Here is an 18,739-nt window from a genome sequence, read left to right as displayed (position 1 = left end):
ACTGTCCACTTTTTACAAAACCACAAGTCAGGAGTTGGCTTCTTGCCTCGTTTTATTTTATTACAAACATTTACAAAAAGGATACAAAATAAAATGTAGAATAAATATTGTGTATTTTTATTTTCAGTCTCCTTTTCAACGTGTGCTGCCTCATGTTGCACAGGTCACTGTGGGTAAGAAGGGGTGAGTAATGTGATGCAGATTCAGAATAAAGGGATTAAAATAATAAAACAGTTAATTGTTGAAGTCACTGGTGTTGTTTGTGATAGTCACTCTACCTCTGTCTCTCCCTCAGATGTTCCTCGCAGGTGTCTGGGAGACAAAGTGGCCGTAGGGGATCATCTCTTACACTGATGAGGCCTAAATAATCTCAACATCATTAGACAAGGACAAAGGCTGGTAGGCAAAGTTGACTGAGTCATCCAGATGGATTTAAAGTGCTTCACTTTGTTGTTTTCAGTTTAGTTTTTCAGATATGAATTTTAAAAAAATATATACCATGGTCATGTGAAACTACAGTGTCCTCAATCTTAATAGAAATCTCTGCCTATAAACGACCGTCGTATCCCAGGCCGACACACCGAGGTCCTGGGGTCAGATCAGGAGTCAGAAATGAAGGATAGTTGGGACTCAAACGCTCTGTCTCCTGTTGTGGATCACGGCCATGATGTGACTCAGATCCAGGCTTTTTATCATCACCTCCATGAAGTCGTTGTCCCCCCGAGCTCCGGCCACAAACTCCTCCAGAGAGAGCTCTCCTAAAGGTAGGAGACAAAGACGATTTATGAAAAATAAAAACTTACATTAGGAGTTGGAAACCGTATTCTGCCAGAAGGCAAAACGGTAAACGCTAGAGCTCCACCTACTGTCCATGATGCACATACGTTTAGTTAGGGACGTGTAGGAGCAGATTTTATTTTTCTTCTTTTTTTATTATTATTATATAATATTTATGTATGCTAATTTGTTGCCTTTTCTCTTGGCTTTTCAAAGGATGTATTTATTTTATTTATTCTTTAAGTACAGTATATTTCTATAGTTGTTTTTCTTAGTTATCATTGGCTAATTTTTTGTAAAAAAAAAAAAAATTAAAGTTGGGGTTTTTTTGGCTAACCACTTTGACTATTCAAAGCAACTTTGGACAAATTTATACTGATTCAAGTTATTTTCAAGTTTTCTGATTCAAGTGCTGTGCTTGTTTTCATGTCACAAATTTATACTGATTCAAGTTATTTTTCTTAAAATGTTATAAAGTGCTGTACTTGTTTTCATGTCTGACTTCCTTTTTTCTTGTGTTTTTTTTTTCTGAAATTTGATGAATCACTTATCAGACCTTCAGCTGCTGCTTTGGCTGTCTGTCTGAAATGTGTCCCAAAAAAAGGGCCCCGTGTTAACAAGACACTTGTGACATACTGACTGAATGTCCTGAAGTGAAGTCTTGAGAATTACAGGAGGCCTTTAGCAGAGCTTCCGCAGCTCCTCTTGACAAACAGCAAATGTTTTTCCTCAAACCTTCCTTTCATTTCACAATCACAGTCTGGATTCAAACTATTTCATCCCTGCCACTCACCATCTCCATTTATGTCAATCCTGTCAAACACACGGTTGGTGAAATCCTCTGCTGAAGTTTCATCATTTTCATTTCCATTGATGGCACGAATGGCCTGCAGGAAGAAAAAACGCAAAATGGAGTCACTGTCGACATCCAGAGGGATCACCGTTTTTGGTGCTTTGAACGACAGAACGCACCTTTATGATGTTGAGGAGCTCGTGTCTGTCAATGCAGCCATTTCCATCCACATCGTACAGTTTGAAATACCACCGCAGCTTGTGCTCCATCTTCCCTCGCATCACCAGGCTCAGGGCTGCCACATACTCCATGAAGTCGATGTAACCGTCCTGCAGGGGAAACCACCGAGCCTTCAGAACAGTACCCTGAATCATCCATGTATCGAGCTCTCATCTGAAGTTTCAGACTCCAGGGAAGAATAAGCCCTCCTTATCTCAGCTCCAGTGTGTAAAAAAGAAACGTGGCAGGACTGAGGATTATTCCAGGAATCTTCTGTGTCTGAACACAGGCATCAGTCTAGACATCAAAGTCTTGTCTTGGGGATAATCTCACAGTTTAAATCATGCACAAAGATTAGCTCAGCCATCAGCTGAAGGGGAGAATGAATGTAGATCAGCAACATCTTCCCACTGATAAAGAATTAATGGAAAGAATGTAGGAAGTTGGTCTATAGATGTCACTACTCTGCTGTTAATGATCATGACCTCAACCAGACGCTTCAGAGATGATGCTGGTGTTAATAACTCTGACTGACTAAAAATTCAGGGGAAAATACATCAGATAAGATGGACCTATGGTCTAATTTTCCAACATTTTCTCTGGACAAACATCAACAATTGATGATGTGGAAATGATTATTAGTTGCAGTCAAGTCCTGTATAACCAGATTGTGTCGACACATGTTGGTTCCTTACTGGTTTGATAACATTTCATTTTTTTGCCCCGTTTTGTTTTTTTTATGGTAACATTGTAACCAGAAATATCATCTTTTTTTTCAGAACCACTAAAATAACATTGATGGATTTCAACACCCAACAATGAAACTTAGGTTTACTGAACAAAGGACAAACTCATCAACTCATCAAGTCAGGTCTGAACAAAGGACAAACTCATCAACTCAACAAGCAGGCTAAATCACCTTTTATTCTACAGCCAGAGTGCACTGAAGTTCTAAACGTACGTGATCTCACCTTGTTCATATCAAAGGTTCTGAACATCTGCTCGATGTAAGCGCTGGCCTCTGGGTCCAGACCCTGCAGCCCGAAGAACTGCTTGAACTCATGCAGGGTGAGCTGCCCAGAGGGACACTCCGTCATGAACTTCTTGTACCACAGGTGCATCTCCACCGCCTGCAGTTCATCTATGGTGCTTCCTGTTGAATTTCCCATTTTCTTCAAATCTGGAAAAACTTGCAGCCGGCAGACCGACCCGTCAGTCCAAAATTGGTCTACTGCGAAGCAGAGGTCCGCTCCACTTCCCAGTCACACAACAACTGGACTGAAGGCGCGAGCTGCAGCAGAACAAAAGTCTTCTTGTAGGTGTCTGCGTTTGGGGTCGAGGCCATTGTGTCCTACTTTGGTCTAATCGCTGCCTGTAATCCAGTCAAACCTGCAGGTGATCGGATTAATGAGCTGTTAATAGGACAGGTTGAGTGGTCCACTGACGTCCACTGAGGTTATATGTGCTGACCGTCAGTCTGGATTTCATTCCTCACGTGGCAGAGACAGTCATGCACCTGAAGTGATGGGTCCAGTTAATGCGATTAGAGACAGACAAAAACAAATAAAGGACATAATTAGTGTCCATGTCTTCATCCAGTTGGATACCTCTACTGTTACGGTTACCTACACCTTCATGAGCTCTCACGCTTTTCCTCCTGCCTTTCCTAGAAAACCACCACTTTTCTGAGGTCAAGTCCAAACCGTCTCAACCTTCATCTCCAAGCTGTTCTTTGTGCTCATTATCAGCGAGGATCTCTCACCTCTCTTACCGACAGACTGTCCCCAAACCATGTGGTGGTCTCAGTGTCTGATAAAACCTTTCTGTCAATCTTGCTGTTATCCTTCAAGACACGTCCCTCCAGTCACGTGTCTTTATCCAGACATGTCTGGAGACAGGTGTCTCCATCTAGTTCACCTTGTCTCCATCTGCATCTGGTCTCCATCTAGTCTCTCCGTGACCTTTCTTTCTGCTCTGTCTAGTGTTTTGATGTCCCAGATAGTGCCAGGTACTCGAAATTATCCACCATCAAGGTGTCATTCAACTATAGATTAAAACAGGCACATTGACCTTTGTGAATAAAAAAAATATATTTTATTTGGACACTACAGAGTAAATCCAAGACTACATGAGACATTGTTTAATAACACAGTAGTTCAACAGACCATATAAGCACAAATTTTGAAATTAACATAAAAACTTTTTATTTATGCTAAATCATGATTTAGATTTTTTACTATTAGCTATGAAATAATTCTTCAGATATATGTGTCAGTGCTCAACTGCATACTAAAAATGCTACAAACTCATAAATGCTGATAAAATTAAAGTTAAAAAATAAAAACCTGTTGTTTATATACGTAGATGTATATGCAAAAAAACATGTCTTCATGTTAAACTTGAAAAATAAAGATGTATAAAAATACATTTTGTTGCTACAATGATGCAGTTCCTTCAATGTAGTGTTACATTTCATGTAAAATATGGCACCATATATACGTACATACAGTATTCATGTTTTAATGTAGTTTCTTTTACAGGAATCAGGGACGATGGTAGTGTTTGGAAGATTAAAAACAATTTTCAGTCTAAAGAATGTATGTATATGAATGTATTTTTTATATATATATATATAAATGTGTTTGATGTTCTGATACCAAAATGTTTCAATTGATTGACTCCTTTGATGATGTCATCACCGAGTCGTAGTTTGTCATCAGTTGATGCTGAGACCAGAAATACTAACCATCGTACTGGACTCACCATGGTTTTTACAAATTGACCCATCTTTAGATGTGAAAGGCTCCATCCAATTTCAGTTTTGTCTGAATTATCATTCAGCCTTATTATAAAAAAACATCTGTTCTTACAGCTTGGTATGTTTAGTGTTCTTTTGGAACCTCAGAAAACCAATGCAGAGCTAACTCTCTTCCAGTATGGGTTCAAATCCCAGAACTAATAATGAAGCCTGAGTCTCTGTGAATGTTGTCGGCCTGCCAGACATGTTACAGTATGCACAGGAAGGCTGCTTCTCAAAGTCATACAATGGAAAATGACCCGTAATGGCTAGATCCCAAGAATGTTACATCATCACACTGCACCAAAGGACTTACTCCATTTCGAAGGATGCTCAAAATTCTACAAAGTACAGTGGATTCAGGGAAGTGTATCCTAAAAGCGGTTGAAGAGTCCAATTAGTAGAAGCTTGAGTATAATCCCTAGGAAATCATGCAAACAAGTGCCATTCATTAAAAAAGGGACCGTTCTAAGCAAATGTGAAGTTTTCTTCTCTTCTCAGGAAGTTCTCTTTGACTTTGAAAACATCCAAAGTCTCTGTAGTTACTTATCTCTCAGGCCCCAGCAGCAACACTCCTCCTTCTCCCCCACGGCAGGTGTCTGTAGATGGAGTCAAACGCTGACACTGTGTAGCGTGCAAACAGGCTGGTCCACTTCCCCACCTCTGCCGTCCACTGCACTGTGCGGCCCACGAAGGCCACAAACACAGTGATGTGATGAGCCAGCAGCAGTAGACTCCTCCCCAGCTGCCTGCCGTTGTTGATGATCAGGGTGACTCTTTTGTCGTGAACCGCCATCTTTATCTTACAGTATTGGAGCCCAGTCAAATGTTGTGGATATTTGAAGTGAGTCAAGGTTCCAGTTTCAATGCATAAAATTATGCAACAAATATTTGTTTTCTTAGTGGTGCAGATGTGTCAAACCTTGTGCAAACTGGCTCATGAACATTTTTCTCAAAGTGCGTTTACAATTTTAAATACACATTTTTTTACTAAACATAGTTTTACAGATGACCCCTAAACTGGAACCTAAGTGTTGTAGAACTTGCAGTCACTCCCTTACGTGCAGATGTAGGCAGTCCAATCAGCGCAGAGGAATATCCGCTTCCGGGAATGTTTGGTGATGTGGCTATGCTCTGAAATCCATCCGAGGAATTTTTACATATAAAGCCAGATACTTTCACCTGGAGTGCACAAACACAGGTGAGTTCTACAGCATAAAAAAATGCTACCGTGTCAAAACTGCGTTTCAGCACTGTCACATGAAAAACGGTTTCAAAATCTCCAGAAGAGCAGCTTTTAAAGAAGACGTTCTTGTTTAGGAGTTGTTAGCATTAGCCTGCTTAGCTAACTTGACTGTGCCATGGAAAAGTGCAGTCGCAGAGTAGAAGAAAGGATGTTTTTCCAGCACGTATCCTGTTCTCGCCACCGTTTCGTCGCCTACGATTTCGTCCACACGGAGCTGATGTCTAGTCTCTTCTAATGTTAACCGTCCATTTTGGGTTTAGCTTCGTTTAATGTTTGCTGTGGTCACAAAAAGGGTGACGCAGCCGCAGTTGTCTCGTATACTGCTGGTTCGGAAAGGTTCGACACATCTCGGTTCGATTCGGAAACGAGGGGCTAGGGATTATCTGACAGTGTGTTGCTCTAGAGACGACGCGACAAATAATAAAAAAGAGCCTTTTGTGTTTTTCAACTGACATTTTTTATTGCTGTAAACTCTGAGCAACAAGTTTATCTAGTTTCTTGCACCGTGTGTTCACACAAACATGTTTAAAATACTAGTCCATAAGATAAAGAAGGACAGGACTGCAACACGATGTATTTTCACATCTGTGTCTTTAAACATTTTTCAATTCACTGGTGTGTGTGTGATATATTGTGGTTTGGCATCTAATGCTATTTCTGACTTTCCTGACCGACTGCCACAGTGGTTCTTTTGTTTTTCTGGCACAGTTTTAATGCTGAATGTCTTTCCTGATGCAACATTCATTTTTGAGGGATTGGATTTCAAAACAGGGTGTTGATTTGACTCCATAGGCATTCTAATAGATAAAAAAAACCATACAACTATTTTGTTTATCTACAGATGTGACCTTGTTTTTCAATTTGCAAAAACAACTTCCCCTGAGACCTTTATGAAAATATAAAGTTATATAACAAGTTATAACTGAAATCAGACAGCTATTGGTGCTGAAGCCTCATATGAATAAAGTTGATGTGTTTTATCACAAAATAATTTTCATGTTTTTTTCTTTAAGCCTTTTCCCCTTTAATTTCACCAAAGTCAATGTTACTGTTCCATCTTTCAGACCAGTTTGAGAAACATTTGCCCATATTGTTGAAAAAAAAAGGGATTTAAATGTGATTCTTGACACTTGTAACTACTCGCAGTTCATACTGTCAGTTTCTACATTTAGGGAAAACTCCATTTCACTGTCTGTCATCTCTTTAGAGCAGCTCTTGAAGGGAGTTGATTAGAATTGTTTCTTTACTGTCACTCCTGCATCACAAACAAAAATTCTTGAAGGGAGTTGATTAGAATTGTTTTTGGTGTCAAATCTATTAGAACAAACTAAAGTGCTTTACTGTCACTCCTGCATCGCAAACACAAATTAAATAAACAGGATTTGAACTGTGTGTTGGTACCGCCTTTGTTAAGGTGTGTCGTTAAGCATCAATGACAGGTGCCGTCATGGTGTAAGGTCATGTTGACTCGTCTTGCATCAAAGAGTAACTCCGTCTTCAACTCAGTATTATTGCAGTCATGAATTAAAATGTTCATAATGTTATGTCTGAAAAAACTTTAAGCACATATTTCCAACCTCTTTCTCCACAGAGGGCTGCCTTCATGTTGAGCCGTCTGGCCAACGTTCTCCAGGAGCTGTCTGGAGAGGAGGGGGTGGATGGAGAGCCACAGGTGAGTGGACAATAAAGTCGTGTCACTCACAGTTGAGCAATTGTTTTATGTACATATGAGATATAACTCCCGACCAGTATATTCAGATTAATCCTATGGAACAATTCACTTGATAAATGTTGATAAATGTAACTAGAACAGTAAAACTTTAAGTAAAACATAAGCCTCTGACCTTAGTGAAAGCCTGAAACTAACTGACTAATATTGGCCATGAAATATGTTTTTTTAAGACCAGCGTGCCATACATAGTACATCACCGTAGAACTGCATGGAATGCAGTTTCTCCGCAGGTCCTGTTGTTGTGTCTGTGTCTGAAACAGCTGCAGAATGTCAGAGAAAACATTGATCTCCACTTCTTTAGAAAGATATCTGGTGAATCTGTCAGCAGAAAGTTAACATTCAGGTTTAACACAAATGACAAGGATTATCATCACCTGAGTTCACTATAAATGAGTTAACTCACACAGCATTCTGATCCACGGCTTAAATAAAAGAACCGTCTCTGACTGTTGCCGTCTTGCCGAGTTGAGAACAACCGATCCTGGTGTCGTTTCCACAGTTTGATCATGTCTAATGTTTTTGTACAGGATTTGTTGGTGCCTCAACTCCCTGGAGGTGAGGACCAGGCCACAGTGGAGTCTGAGGCCCCGGAGGAAACCATGGAGAGACTGGCTCACCTGGAGCAGCTGGTGGTCCAGCTGAAGGAGCTCATCCGAGACAAAGACAGTCAGTTGGTCCAGAAGGATACAGAGCTGAAGAACAAAGATGCTCAGCTCAAGGTGCTCAAAATTCCCCAGTTTTCTTTTTTGCTTCTCCAAAAGTTTTTTTTTACTTTCAAAGAGATAATAGTTTTGTTTTGTCTTTTGTGTCAGAATGAAAAAGAAGACGCCGAGGCTCGATTCACCAAACTTAAGCTGCAGGCAAAAGCGAGGATGGCTTCTCTCAACAAACAGATTGCTGAGTTGAAAGGATCAGGAGGAGAAACTGTAACAGTGAGTTAAAAGCAGAAAATCTCAGAATTGTGTTTGTGGAGTGAATGAAATTCCTCCTCTGGTCTGTTCTAATCTCAATAAAAGTCAAAAATCCATCTCATCAGTTTTTATCTGACTCCAGCATCTGTATCGTCTGCAGCCGAGCCCAGACACCTCTTTTACAGCAGCTGGGGCAGCGGTGGAAGAGGAGCTCCAGGATTTGAAGAACAAGTTGATCCAGGAGGAGACCAAGAACATGGAGCTTCAACAACTACTCCAGACCAGCAAAGATATTCTTCAGGAAAAGGAATCTGCTCATGCTGAACAGGTGACAGACTGGCAGTCAACAGACAACACATGGCCCTTGAAAATGTTCTCACAAATCACCTGTCAACTTTATGTTTTTTGTTTTTCAGCTGCAGAAACTGCAGGCAGTGGTGTGTGAGAAAGACGTGAGATTCCAGGAGCAGATTCAGAAACATGAAGAAGAGCTGATGAAGGTCACATTGCAGACTCAAAATGATGGAGAACTCATGGAGGTGAAAACATGACCCTGTTTATATGCCTTTGTGTTCTGTGTATCTGTATGTATGTAAGTTTGAATGCACATATGTATATATCTGTAATACTGTATATATATCTATACACACATGGACATGTATGTGTGTACATATAAATGAACATATGTAAATAATTTACATTATTTCTGTTAAATATTTTTGTAATAATAATAATGATATTAAACATTTAAATGCATATATGTGTATATATGTATAATATGTGCAAGTATACATGTATATATTTATGCGTATACAGCCTATGTATATGTGTGTGTTTAAATATATATTTATATTTATGTATTTAAGTATATATGTATTAGAAATAAACATGAATGAGGGAATAATAAGTCATCAGGCAGCAATAAAAGGATGGCATCGTGATCATTTTCACCTTCGTTTAAAAAGATAAAGGATGTCGTTATTGTGCTTACACATCTGGCAAAGAAATTGAAAGATTTTTTTGTTGCCTTTTTTCCAGGCATTAACCTCAGCTCAGCGGCGTTGTGAAGAGCTCGAAGAGACCTTGATGTCTCGTGCTCACGTGGTGGAGGTGCTGCAGCAGGAAGTGAGCAGCGCTGATCAACAGAAACAGGTACAGATCCTGTTGGACCACATGCCTTATTACCAACATTCCTCATTCTGCTGGATATGTGTTTGTAATCAACATGCTTCTTTCAAAAAGAAAAGAAAACTATTGAAGGGTGACACACCCCAGATGGTTGTTTATTTTTAGCCACTTAACTAATTCTTGCTTTCTGTGCTCAGATACTGACTGCTCAGTTCCGGCAGATGGAGCAAGAGCTGATGGAGGCCATGAAGCTGAGGGAGGAGGAGAGGGAGCAGTGGTCCAAACAGACAGACCTGACCAACGCAGAACTTGCAGCTTTGCGATCCAGCGTGGAAGCATTTGAAAGAGAACGAGCAGAGATGTTGAGGCAAGCAAGCGAGCTGATCTCCCTCAGAGAGGCAGAGCGTGGTCATCAGGAGGCTCTGGAGAAGGAGAAGATGGAAGTTTCCAGACTGGAGAGTGAACTGGCCTTGTCCAAGGAAGCTGAGCAAGCGGCCATACAAGCGAGTCATGATGGTACGGAGAGACACGCAGCAGAAATATCTCGGCTGGAGAGCGAACTTGCATCTTTGAGAGACCTTCACAGCAGCCAGGACACGTCAGAGAGGCAGAAATCAGAAACTGACCGACTGGAAAGAGAGCTGCTGTCACTTAAAGAAAAACAAGAAGATGCTCAGAAGAAGGAAGAGATTTTGGTTAGAGTTTGGAGACATTTACAGTCACTCACAATATCTGAGGAACCAGCAGAAGAGGAGAACCTCGTCCCTGAAGACCTGTCTCTGCTCCTGGACACCGTGCAGTCTCTCGACAACCAGCTGACGACGCTGAAAGAAAAACAGATCCAGAGTGAACAACAGTGTACAGATCTCACCCACACCATGGAAACTCTGCAGGGTGAGAACATCCATCTGGTTGTTTTTGTGTGTGGGATTGAGTGCATCTCAAATCAAGTCTCTGCATAATGGTGCTTTTTCTTTTGTCCAATTTTAGAACAACTTGAAAGAAAAAACACAGAACAGGAAGAAGCAGCGACCAAGATGCTGCAGCTGGAGGAGCAGATAATGACGGTCAGTATCTAGGTAGCTGATTATTCACTTTGATCAAAAAGAATTTTGATTCACTCTTATGCAGTTTCACATTTTTTTCCTTTTTATTTCAGCTGTCACAGAAAAATGATGCAACTGAATCTTCAACACAAAATCCATCTGAAACTGACAAAGGTGAACACACTATATTCTTGATTCATTTCAAGATTTTTGTGATTTTTTTTTGCACGTGATTCATGTGTTTATATTTGAACAGATCTGTGGTCGTAAATATTAGTTTATGGAAATTATTGATGGAAAGATACAATATTGCGTCTTATGAAGTATTTCTCTTAAACTCTGCTTTATTTTTATTTTTTTTCATTTTTTCACCATTTTGTTTGACTATAATTGTTTTATCTTTGTTGTTATTTGTTAACCTTTAGGTTTTCTTCATTTTCTGGCCAGTCTCAGTTTTAATGACTTATCAGCTGATTGAGTTAAAATATTTCCAATAATAAAAGATTTAAAACTAGCTATTAAGGTCACTTTTTAGACTTTTGCTGGATTATTTTATTGTTTTTAGCAGAATACAAACTGGTTGTTTGTTTTGATTTTATTTATTCTAGTTGTAGTAACATCTGCAATTGTATTATTATATCCACAGCACACATACTGGAGCTGGAGCAGCAACTATTAGAAAAAGACATTGAACTGGCAGCCTTACGAGTATCTCGCGCATTAGCTAAACACCAGAGCCACACTGAGTCTGGGGAGACCCATGACCAGGATCCAGGCCAGGACCAAAAAGCCAGTACAGACCACCATGACAGTTCTGCTGCTGTTCCTGACGTCATGGAGGAAACACAAGAGGAAGACAACTGACGTCATGGAGGAAACACAAGAGGACACCACCCTAGTGGCCGAGGACACCTCTGTCCTTTCCGTCTCTGCCGATAATGAAAGCAGTCCAGAACTTAGTGGAAATCAGTCCGAATCGCCGGAAGAATCCAAAGTGACCTCCTCAGATGAGATGGTCACCAGTACTGATTCAGAGGTGGCCCACAGCAGCTGGACCCTCTTAGAAGCTGTGAATCAAGATGGAGGCCAGGAATGGCCCTCCACCCTGCAGGACTTAGGCCATCTGCAGCTGCAGTCGTGGGAGACCACCAGCATGGAGCAGGAAACGTCTATGGTTCAAGTTGAATCGTCCTCTGTCATCATCAGAGAGACTGTCCAGGTTCACGTTACTCAACAGAGCTCGCCCTCCACTGATGCTGCCGTTTCCTCCGGCCTGGTCTTTGCTGAAGCTTTAGCCGAGGAGCTTCAGAAGAAGTATAGTGAACTCCTAGCTGAGCTACAGAATCTGAGAGACGCAGCTGCAGAGTCACAGGAGAAAATCAGAAATCTGGAGGAGGAAGTTTGTTTTTTGACAGCTGCAAAAGAAGCAGCTGAGTCTCAGGCTGATAAGTTTGCTGATGAGCTTCAGTCAACCAAAGTGGAGTTGGAGAGTGTTTCCCAACAAAGCAGCTCAGTGCAGGAGAAGCAAAGGACTGAAATACAGCTTCTGGAAGAACAGGTAGAGATTTTGAGCAGCGAAAGAAAAGCCAAAGTGGAGAAGATCCAAAGTCTACAGAGTGACTTGGAAACAACCCACCAAGCTTTGTCTGAGCAGGATGGACAGGTCAGAATGCTGAGTGCTCAGCTGGAGGACAGAGAACTCCTCACCTCTGAGCTGGAACGAAAACTACAAGACATTGAAGGCAGTCTAATGGAATACTCCCAGACTTCGGATCTGAACAATGAGACTTTGTCAAAGAAGGACTCAGAGATCAGCGACCTACAGCTCCGTCTCAGTCAGAGAGAACAAGAGATGATGGAGCTTAATGACAGCATGTCTGCCAAACTTCTTCAGGTAGAAGAAGAGAAGTTCCACAAAGACTGTGAGGTCAATAAGCTAAGAGAGCAGATGGGGGAACTGGAGAAAACAAGGGTAGAGAAGGAAGACTCTGGTGCTCATGTCGACGATGAGGGTTTGCGAAAGGAAAAGGAAGAGCTGGAAACCCAACTAACAAACATGAAGAAGAAGCTCCAGGCATCACTGGTGCAACGCAAAGAACTCATGAAGAAGGTTACAAACCTTGAGGAAGAAGTCAAGCAGCAGAAAGAGCGAGATGAATCTGCACAGAAGGAAATCTCTGCCAGTGCTCCAGAGGCAGAAGAATCCAGAGGACATGACTATGAAGTGATGGAGGCTAAAATTCTGGAACTTGAACAAGCTCTAGGATCCAAAGAGGAAACACTGGCAACTCTAGAGCAGAAAATTAGTGAGCAGAATCAAATCATTGCAGATACACTAGCACGGAATAAAAAGCTGAGCGAAGAAGCTGAAAATGGAGAGCAGACGTTTGGCGGCACTTCCGAAATAACCGTTTTACACACGCGGGTAGCCACACTGGAGACAGACTGTGAGACACTTCAGAAGAAGGTTCAGGAGGCACAAGAGTCCCGCAAAGACACTATCAGAAAAGCAAAAGAAAAAGACAGACACCATCGGGAACAAATGAAGCAGCAGAAAGAGGAATACAATGAGTTAGTGGAACGTTTTGAGGCGCAGGTATGTGAGAGAGACACTCTTCTTACCAAACTGCAAGAATTAGAGGATAGAGTTATCTGTGGACAAGAAGATCTGACTCACAGTGGTGCACAAAAGTTGACCAAAAGTATGGAGAAGCATGCAGCCGGTGAGTGGGTCCAGGAGGACTGGGTGGACTTTTCTACAGCCGATGCTGAGCCATCACAGCCGCCAAAACACCAACAAGTTCAGCCCAAAGAGGCAGCTGACTCCCAATCTGCACAAATGGAGGAACAGTTAGAAGTTCTCAGAAAAGAGATCCAAGCTGTTCAAATGGCAAACACAGAGCTGGAGATGCAACTGCAGGAAACTCAGGCCAGGCTGCTACGGAAGGAGACTGAAGTTCTGGATTTAAGCAAGGAGCTGGAAGCTCTGAGAGAAAAGGACAAACAAATTGAAGCACTATCAGAGGAAGTGAGTGATCTCAGAGAAAAATATCTCCAATCTCAGACTTATGCGGAAACCATAAAAGCTGAAATGGAAGCTGCAACCAAGGCCACATCGTCAGAATCTGCCTCTTCCATTGCTGCTCTCCAGGCTGAAGTGGAAGGTTTCAAACAGTTCCTTGACCGTAAGAACCAAGAGATATTGGGACTCAGTCAACAGCTGAGTGAGCAGAACTCTCTCATTCACTCCATGCAGGCCACAGTTTCTGAGAAGGATCAACTGATCGCATCTTTACAGGAAGAATTAAAGGTTGAGCAGGAGAAATCCCAAAGGTTAGAAGTGGAGGTTCCACAGAAGCAGGAGGAAGGCAATGAGGCCAAGGTGAAGCAGCTCCAGCAGAAACTCAAGGCTGCACTCATCTCACGTAAAGACACCCTGAAAGAAAACAAAATCCAGAAGGAGCAACTCGCATCTGCGGAGCAGCTCACTGAAGAGCTGAAGCAGAAACTGGAATCAGCAGAAGTTGAGCTAGAAAAGCTCAGAGCAGAAAGGTTGAAGCTGATTGAAGAAATAGATCGAATGTTACTGGAAAACCAAAGCCTTGGTTCGTCCTGCGAGAGCCTCAAACTGGCCATGGATGGTTTACTCACTGAGAAAAATGCCTGTAAGAGAGAAGCAGAGTTTGCAAAAGATGAAGTCGACAGGATTAGCAAAGAATGGCAGGAAAAGATTCAGAGCATGAAGGATGAGTACGAAACTCTGCTCAAGTCTTATGAGAACGTAAGTGACGAGGCGGAGCGAGTGAGACGTGTCCTGGAAGCTGCCAGGCAGGAGAGGCAGGAGCTGATGACCAAAGTCAGGACGCATGAGGTCGCAAAGCAAGAAGCTGACCTGCAGGCGCAGGAGGCGCGGAAGGAGGTAGATTTAGTGAAAGATAAAATGAGGAAATTTGCCAAAACAAAGCAGCAGAAAATCCTAGAGTTGGAGGAGGAGAATGAAAGTTTGAGAGAGATTCAGGAAAGGTCAGGAATGAAGCATGAAGACAGTCCCAGGACAGACGAGGTTGGAGGACTGGAAGAAGAGCTGCAGGCCTTAAAAGATGAATTGAATGACACGGTGTCAGAAAAAGTCTCTCTAGGAAAACTGGTCGAAGAACTGAAGGAGCAACTCCACCAAATACAAAAGAAGGAAGACGTCAAAGAGACTTCTGCAGCTGTCGTAGAAGAGGTTTTCACAGCCCAGAAATCTGAAGTTCTTTTCACAAAAGTGGACAAGGATCAATGTGATGACAAAGAAAGACCTCAAATTCCAGAAGATACTCCTGATCATCACATAACTGTCGTCACTACATCAGAAACACAGTCACGAACCACAGAGAACACTGGAGAGGAAGTGATGCAAAGTTCTCTCACCTTATTAGAAGATAAAATCAGGGAGATGGAGGCGACGTATACCAAAGACAAGTGTCAGTGGCAGCAGCAAGAAGCAGAACTTGAAGCTCAGCTCACCTCTCTTAGGCAAGAGCTTCAGGAAAGTCAAGAGAAGATCAGTTCTTTGGCTGCTTTAGAGAAATGTTTGCTAGAGAGCAAAGACAGAGAACAGAGTCTGATGGCAGAGGCTTCAAAGAGGGAAACACAGTTCAAAGAACTCCTCCAAATCCTGGAAACTGAGAAGGACAACCTTGAGGAGCGTCTCATGAACCAGTTGGCACAACTTAATGGAAGCATCGCCGGTTACCAGCAGGAACTGACACAAAACCGGGAGCAACTTGTTGACATGCAGCGTGAGGCAGAGAAGTTGGAGAGGGAGCGAGCCGAACTGGAAGCAGAGGCCCAGAGTGTGAAGGATCGGGCATGCAGGCTGGAGGAGGATGTAAGGCAGGCCCAGAGGGAGAGGGCTGAAGCTGAGGCCGAGTGTGGAAAACAGAGGGAGCTGGAGCAGCAGCTGAAATCAGCGGAGAGAGTCAGGGAAGGAAGCCAGAGCAGAGCACAACAACTGGAGGAGCTGCTGAAGGAGAAACAGACGGAGGTGCGACAACTGCAGAAAGAGAGTATACAGTACCAGGAGAGGATCAGTGAGCTGAGCAAGGAAACCAAGACACGGCAGCACAGCAACGATGAGCTCAGCAAAAGATTAAAACGATATCAACAAGAGGCGTCCACCAGCCAGGAGGATCTGAACAGGGTTCAGGCAGATCTGACCAAGTGTAAATCTCACCTGGATACCGCACAAAAACAGTTGAGTGACACTTTAGCTGAGAATGCTGCCATGGTGCAGAGCCATCAAAAAAGAATTGCTGCCATGAAAGAAGAGGCAGAGCAAACTCTGGATTCTGTGAGGTTCAGACTTGGGGCTGAACTGAAGGAACTGGAACTGAGACTAGAGGAGTCCGACAGAGACCGGGAAAAAGAAGAGGAGGCAACACTGAAGGCCAGAGAGATGACGGGCGTAGCTGAGAGACGAGCCCAACAGCTGCAGGCTCGTCTGGACGAGTCCCTGTCTCGGTTATATGCTTTTTCAAAGTCCATGTGTTCACTACAAGACGACCGGGATAGAGTGTTGGATGAGGCTCGGCAATGGGAGACGCGCTTTAATTCTGCTCTGCAGGTGAAGGAGGCTGAAGCCAGAAAGGCTGAAATAAAAGCAAGCGACCTGGCAGAGCAGCTGCAAAAAGAAATCACACTGAAAGAGGAACTCCAGCTCTCAGTGAACAGGTAAAAACACTACACTTTGTAAGATTATGCAACATAAAAGATTAAGTAAAAAAGGCATTATTTTATTTGTTTTTAGACTCGAGATGGCAGACAAAGACTGGCACTCGAAAATGGACGAGGAGAAAAAGAAAGTGACGGATCTCGAAGCCATCCTCCAGGAGGAAAGGAGTAAACTAGAACAAACCACATCTGAGCTGCACTCTGCAGAAACTGAAGTCCAGTCCCTGACTGGGGAACTGGAGGGGTTACGTCACAGGGTGAAAGCTCTGGAGGAGGCCGTGGGTCAGTTGCAGGAGGAAGTGCAAAAAGGCAGGACGGAGCTGAAGGAGAGGGAGTCGGAGGAGAGGAGGTTGTGTCTGAACGTGGAGCAGTTGGAGACAGACCTCAGGTCGTCAAAGGCCTTGACTGAAAGTCTACAGAGCGAGTTACATGAGAAGGAGGCGAAGGAGGTGGAAATGCTGGTGGAGAGGGAGCAGGCTGTAGCACAGGTCATTTTACATGCATTCTTCAGACCAGTGATATTGACTGTTTTACTAATATTTACTGTACATACATTTACACTAATGTATATATATTTGTACATACAGTATAGACATTCCTCCATTGTTCCCTGTTATAATGAATTTTACGGTGGATAGTTTTCATTTATATACTAATTTCAATAACTCTAAAGTACATTAGGATTAATGTGTTTGTGCTATTCGAATACAATTGACTTTATTTCATTTATTCAATGTTAATTTGTGTGTTTTATTCCAGGCTGCTGAAGAGGCCAGAAAAGAGGCTGATGCCCGTGCACAGTCGGCTGAGAAGGAGCTGGAGCAGAGACGAGCAGAAGTACGAGGTCTGGAGGACAAGCTGAAGAAGGCAGAAGAAGACAGCAAAAATGCAAAAGCCAAACTGGACTCTTTCACCAAGGCCATGGGTTCTTTACAGGGCGACAGGGACCGAGTCCTCAACATCTACAAAGAGCTGGAGGAGAAACACCTGCAGGTAAGTGAGTAACAAACACATTTTTTTAAAAACTGACTGAAAGTCAACTTTGCTGAAAGCAATTTTAATTTTATTTACCAGGTCATGATGGAGAAGGATGGTCTGATCCAAGAAGCTGCCGCTGAGAACAACAGCCTGAAGGAGGAGCTGCGCTCTCTGCTGGTCCAGAGAGACGACCTGTACGCTGAGAGAGCCAAGCTGTCAGCTCAGCTCCACGGTTATCGTGACGAACTCAATCAAGTCCTGAGCATGAAGGATTCCCAACACAAGCAGCTTCTGGCAGCGCAGAGGGAGCAGATCAACACTCTCGAACGGGAACGTGAGGAATTAGAAAACGAGTTGAAGGAGGTCAGGAGAGCCAGAGAAACACTAGAAGAAGCTGTGGTGAAGGTCGAAATGGAGAGTCTCAGTCAGGCAACTGAAGCTTCAAAGACACTTGATGCTCCTGGAGCAGAGGTGGAGAAGCTGAGAGAGCAGCTGCAGGCCGCCAGAGTACAGGTAGACGAGTTGGAGGAGGCTCTGGCGAAGGAGCGAGAGGGGCAGGACAGCCGAAACAAGGAGCTGGCTGAGCTGCGATGGGAGGGAGGCGTGATGAGGACAGAATCCGAGAGCGCTCAGGAGAGGGTGGCCGAGCTGGCCCGAGATCTGCTGGTGATGGAGCAACAGCTGCTGGAAGAGAAAGAGGCGACAACACAGCTGAGAGCAGAGAACCAGTCGTTCGCCAAAGCCATGGCCTCTCTCCAGGACAGCAGGGACCAGGCAGAGAGCAAAGTGGAGGAGCTGACCCAGAAGCTGAAGGAGATGAGCAAGGCAGGTGGACACGGAGGACATGGGAGTTCTGGAGGTTCCACAGGAGAAGTGTGGGGCCTGAAGAACGCCCTGCAGGCACTGCAGAATGACAGGGAGAGACTGGTGAGTGTTTATGACAAAACTACCAGGAGAATAATGTATGTTTTTCACTTTAATGTTTTTGTTGTTGTTAATATCTTTTATCTTTACTTGTAGTTGGAGCAACTTCAAACCCAGGAGTCTGAGCTGCAGAAGCAGAAAGTGGAGATGGCTCGGCTGGGAGCAGGAGAGCTCATCAAAATCAGCCAGGAGCTCTTCGAGGAGAAGAAGAAAAACGAGGACATCCTGGGGGTCGTAACGCAGCTGGAGAACATGATGGAAGAGGGCAAGCAGGAGGTGGAGACTCTGAGGTGAGACACAGGTCCTCCTACGTTCACACTGCAGACATCAGGGCCGGGCTGAGCCTCATTACAAATCTGCTCTTTCAGGCTGGAGCGTGTGGATTGGATGGCTCAAGCCGAGCAGCTGAAGCAGCAGACGCTCGCCACGCTCTCGGAGAGGGACCATCAGCTGAGACAACTCACAGCAATGCT

The 18,739-nt window shown here is 43.3% G+C and overlaps 2 protein-coding genes across 2 annotated transcripts in view; one reads left to right on the top strand and one right to left on the bottom strand.

The window, feature by feature from the left end:
- Positions 1-150: 150 nt before the first annotated feature.
- Positions 151-3,856, bottom strand: guca1aa (guanylate cyclase activator 1Aa). The gene is made up of 4 exons (XM_008315596.2): positions 2,761-3,856; positions 1,750-1,899; positions 1,571-1,664; positions 151-758 (listed from the first exon to the last, which is right to left on the bottom strand). The coding sequence occupies exons 1-4, from the start codon at positions 2,956-2,958 to the stop codon at positions 631-633; spliced, it is 570 nt and encodes a 189-aa protein (XP_008313818.1). The 5' UTR covers positions 2,959-3,856; the 3' UTR covers positions 151-630.
- A 1,157-nt stretch (positions 3,857-5,013) lies between these two features.
- Positions 5,014-18,739, top strand: part of golgb1 (golgin B1) — a 16,309-nt gene continuing 2,583 nt past the window's right edge. Inside the window, exons 1-17 of the mRNA XM_025058199.1 lie at positions 5,014-5,787; positions 7,424-7,504; positions 8,092-8,283; positions 8,377-8,496; positions 8,636-8,803; positions 8,892-9,014; positions 9,514-9,627; positions 9,801-10,497; positions 10,594-10,670; positions 10,763-10,823; positions 11,296-11,509; positions 11,541-16,364; positions 16,441-16,852; positions 17,124-17,357; positions 17,439-18,269; positions 18,363-18,556; positions 18,635-18,736. Of these exons, the coding sequence (XP_024913967.1) occupies positions 7,436-7,504; positions 8,092-8,283; positions 8,377-8,496; positions 8,636-8,803; positions 8,892-9,014; positions 9,514-9,627; positions 9,801-10,497; positions 10,594-10,670; positions 10,763-10,823; positions 11,296-11,509; positions 11,541-16,364; positions 16,441-16,852; positions 17,124-17,357; positions 17,439-18,269; positions 18,363-18,556; positions 18,635-18,736 (8,432 nt within the window). The 5' untranslated portion in view covers positions 5,014-5,787; positions 7,424-7,435. The remainder of the gene's footprint in view (positions 5,788-7,423; positions 7,505-8,091; positions 8,284-8,376; positions 8,497-8,635; positions 8,804-8,891; positions 9,015-9,513; positions 9,628-9,800; positions 10,498-10,593; positions 10,671-10,762; positions 10,824-11,295; positions 11,510-11,540; positions 16,365-16,440; positions 16,853-17,123; positions 17,358-17,438; positions 18,270-18,362; positions 18,557-18,634; positions 18,737-18,739) is intronic.

Source organism: Cynoglossus semilaevis, chromosome 8, assembly GCF_000523025.1.
Source record: "Cynoglossus semilaevis isolate Cse_v1.0 chromosome 8, Cse_v1.0, whole genome shotgun sequence".
Lineage (NCBI taxonomy): Eukaryota > Metazoa > Chordata > Actinopteri > Pleuronectiformes > Cynoglossidae > Cynoglossus > Cynoglossus semilaevis.
Note: the sequence above shows the minus strand (reverse complement) of the source record. Positions and strands in the feature narration are given on the sequence as shown.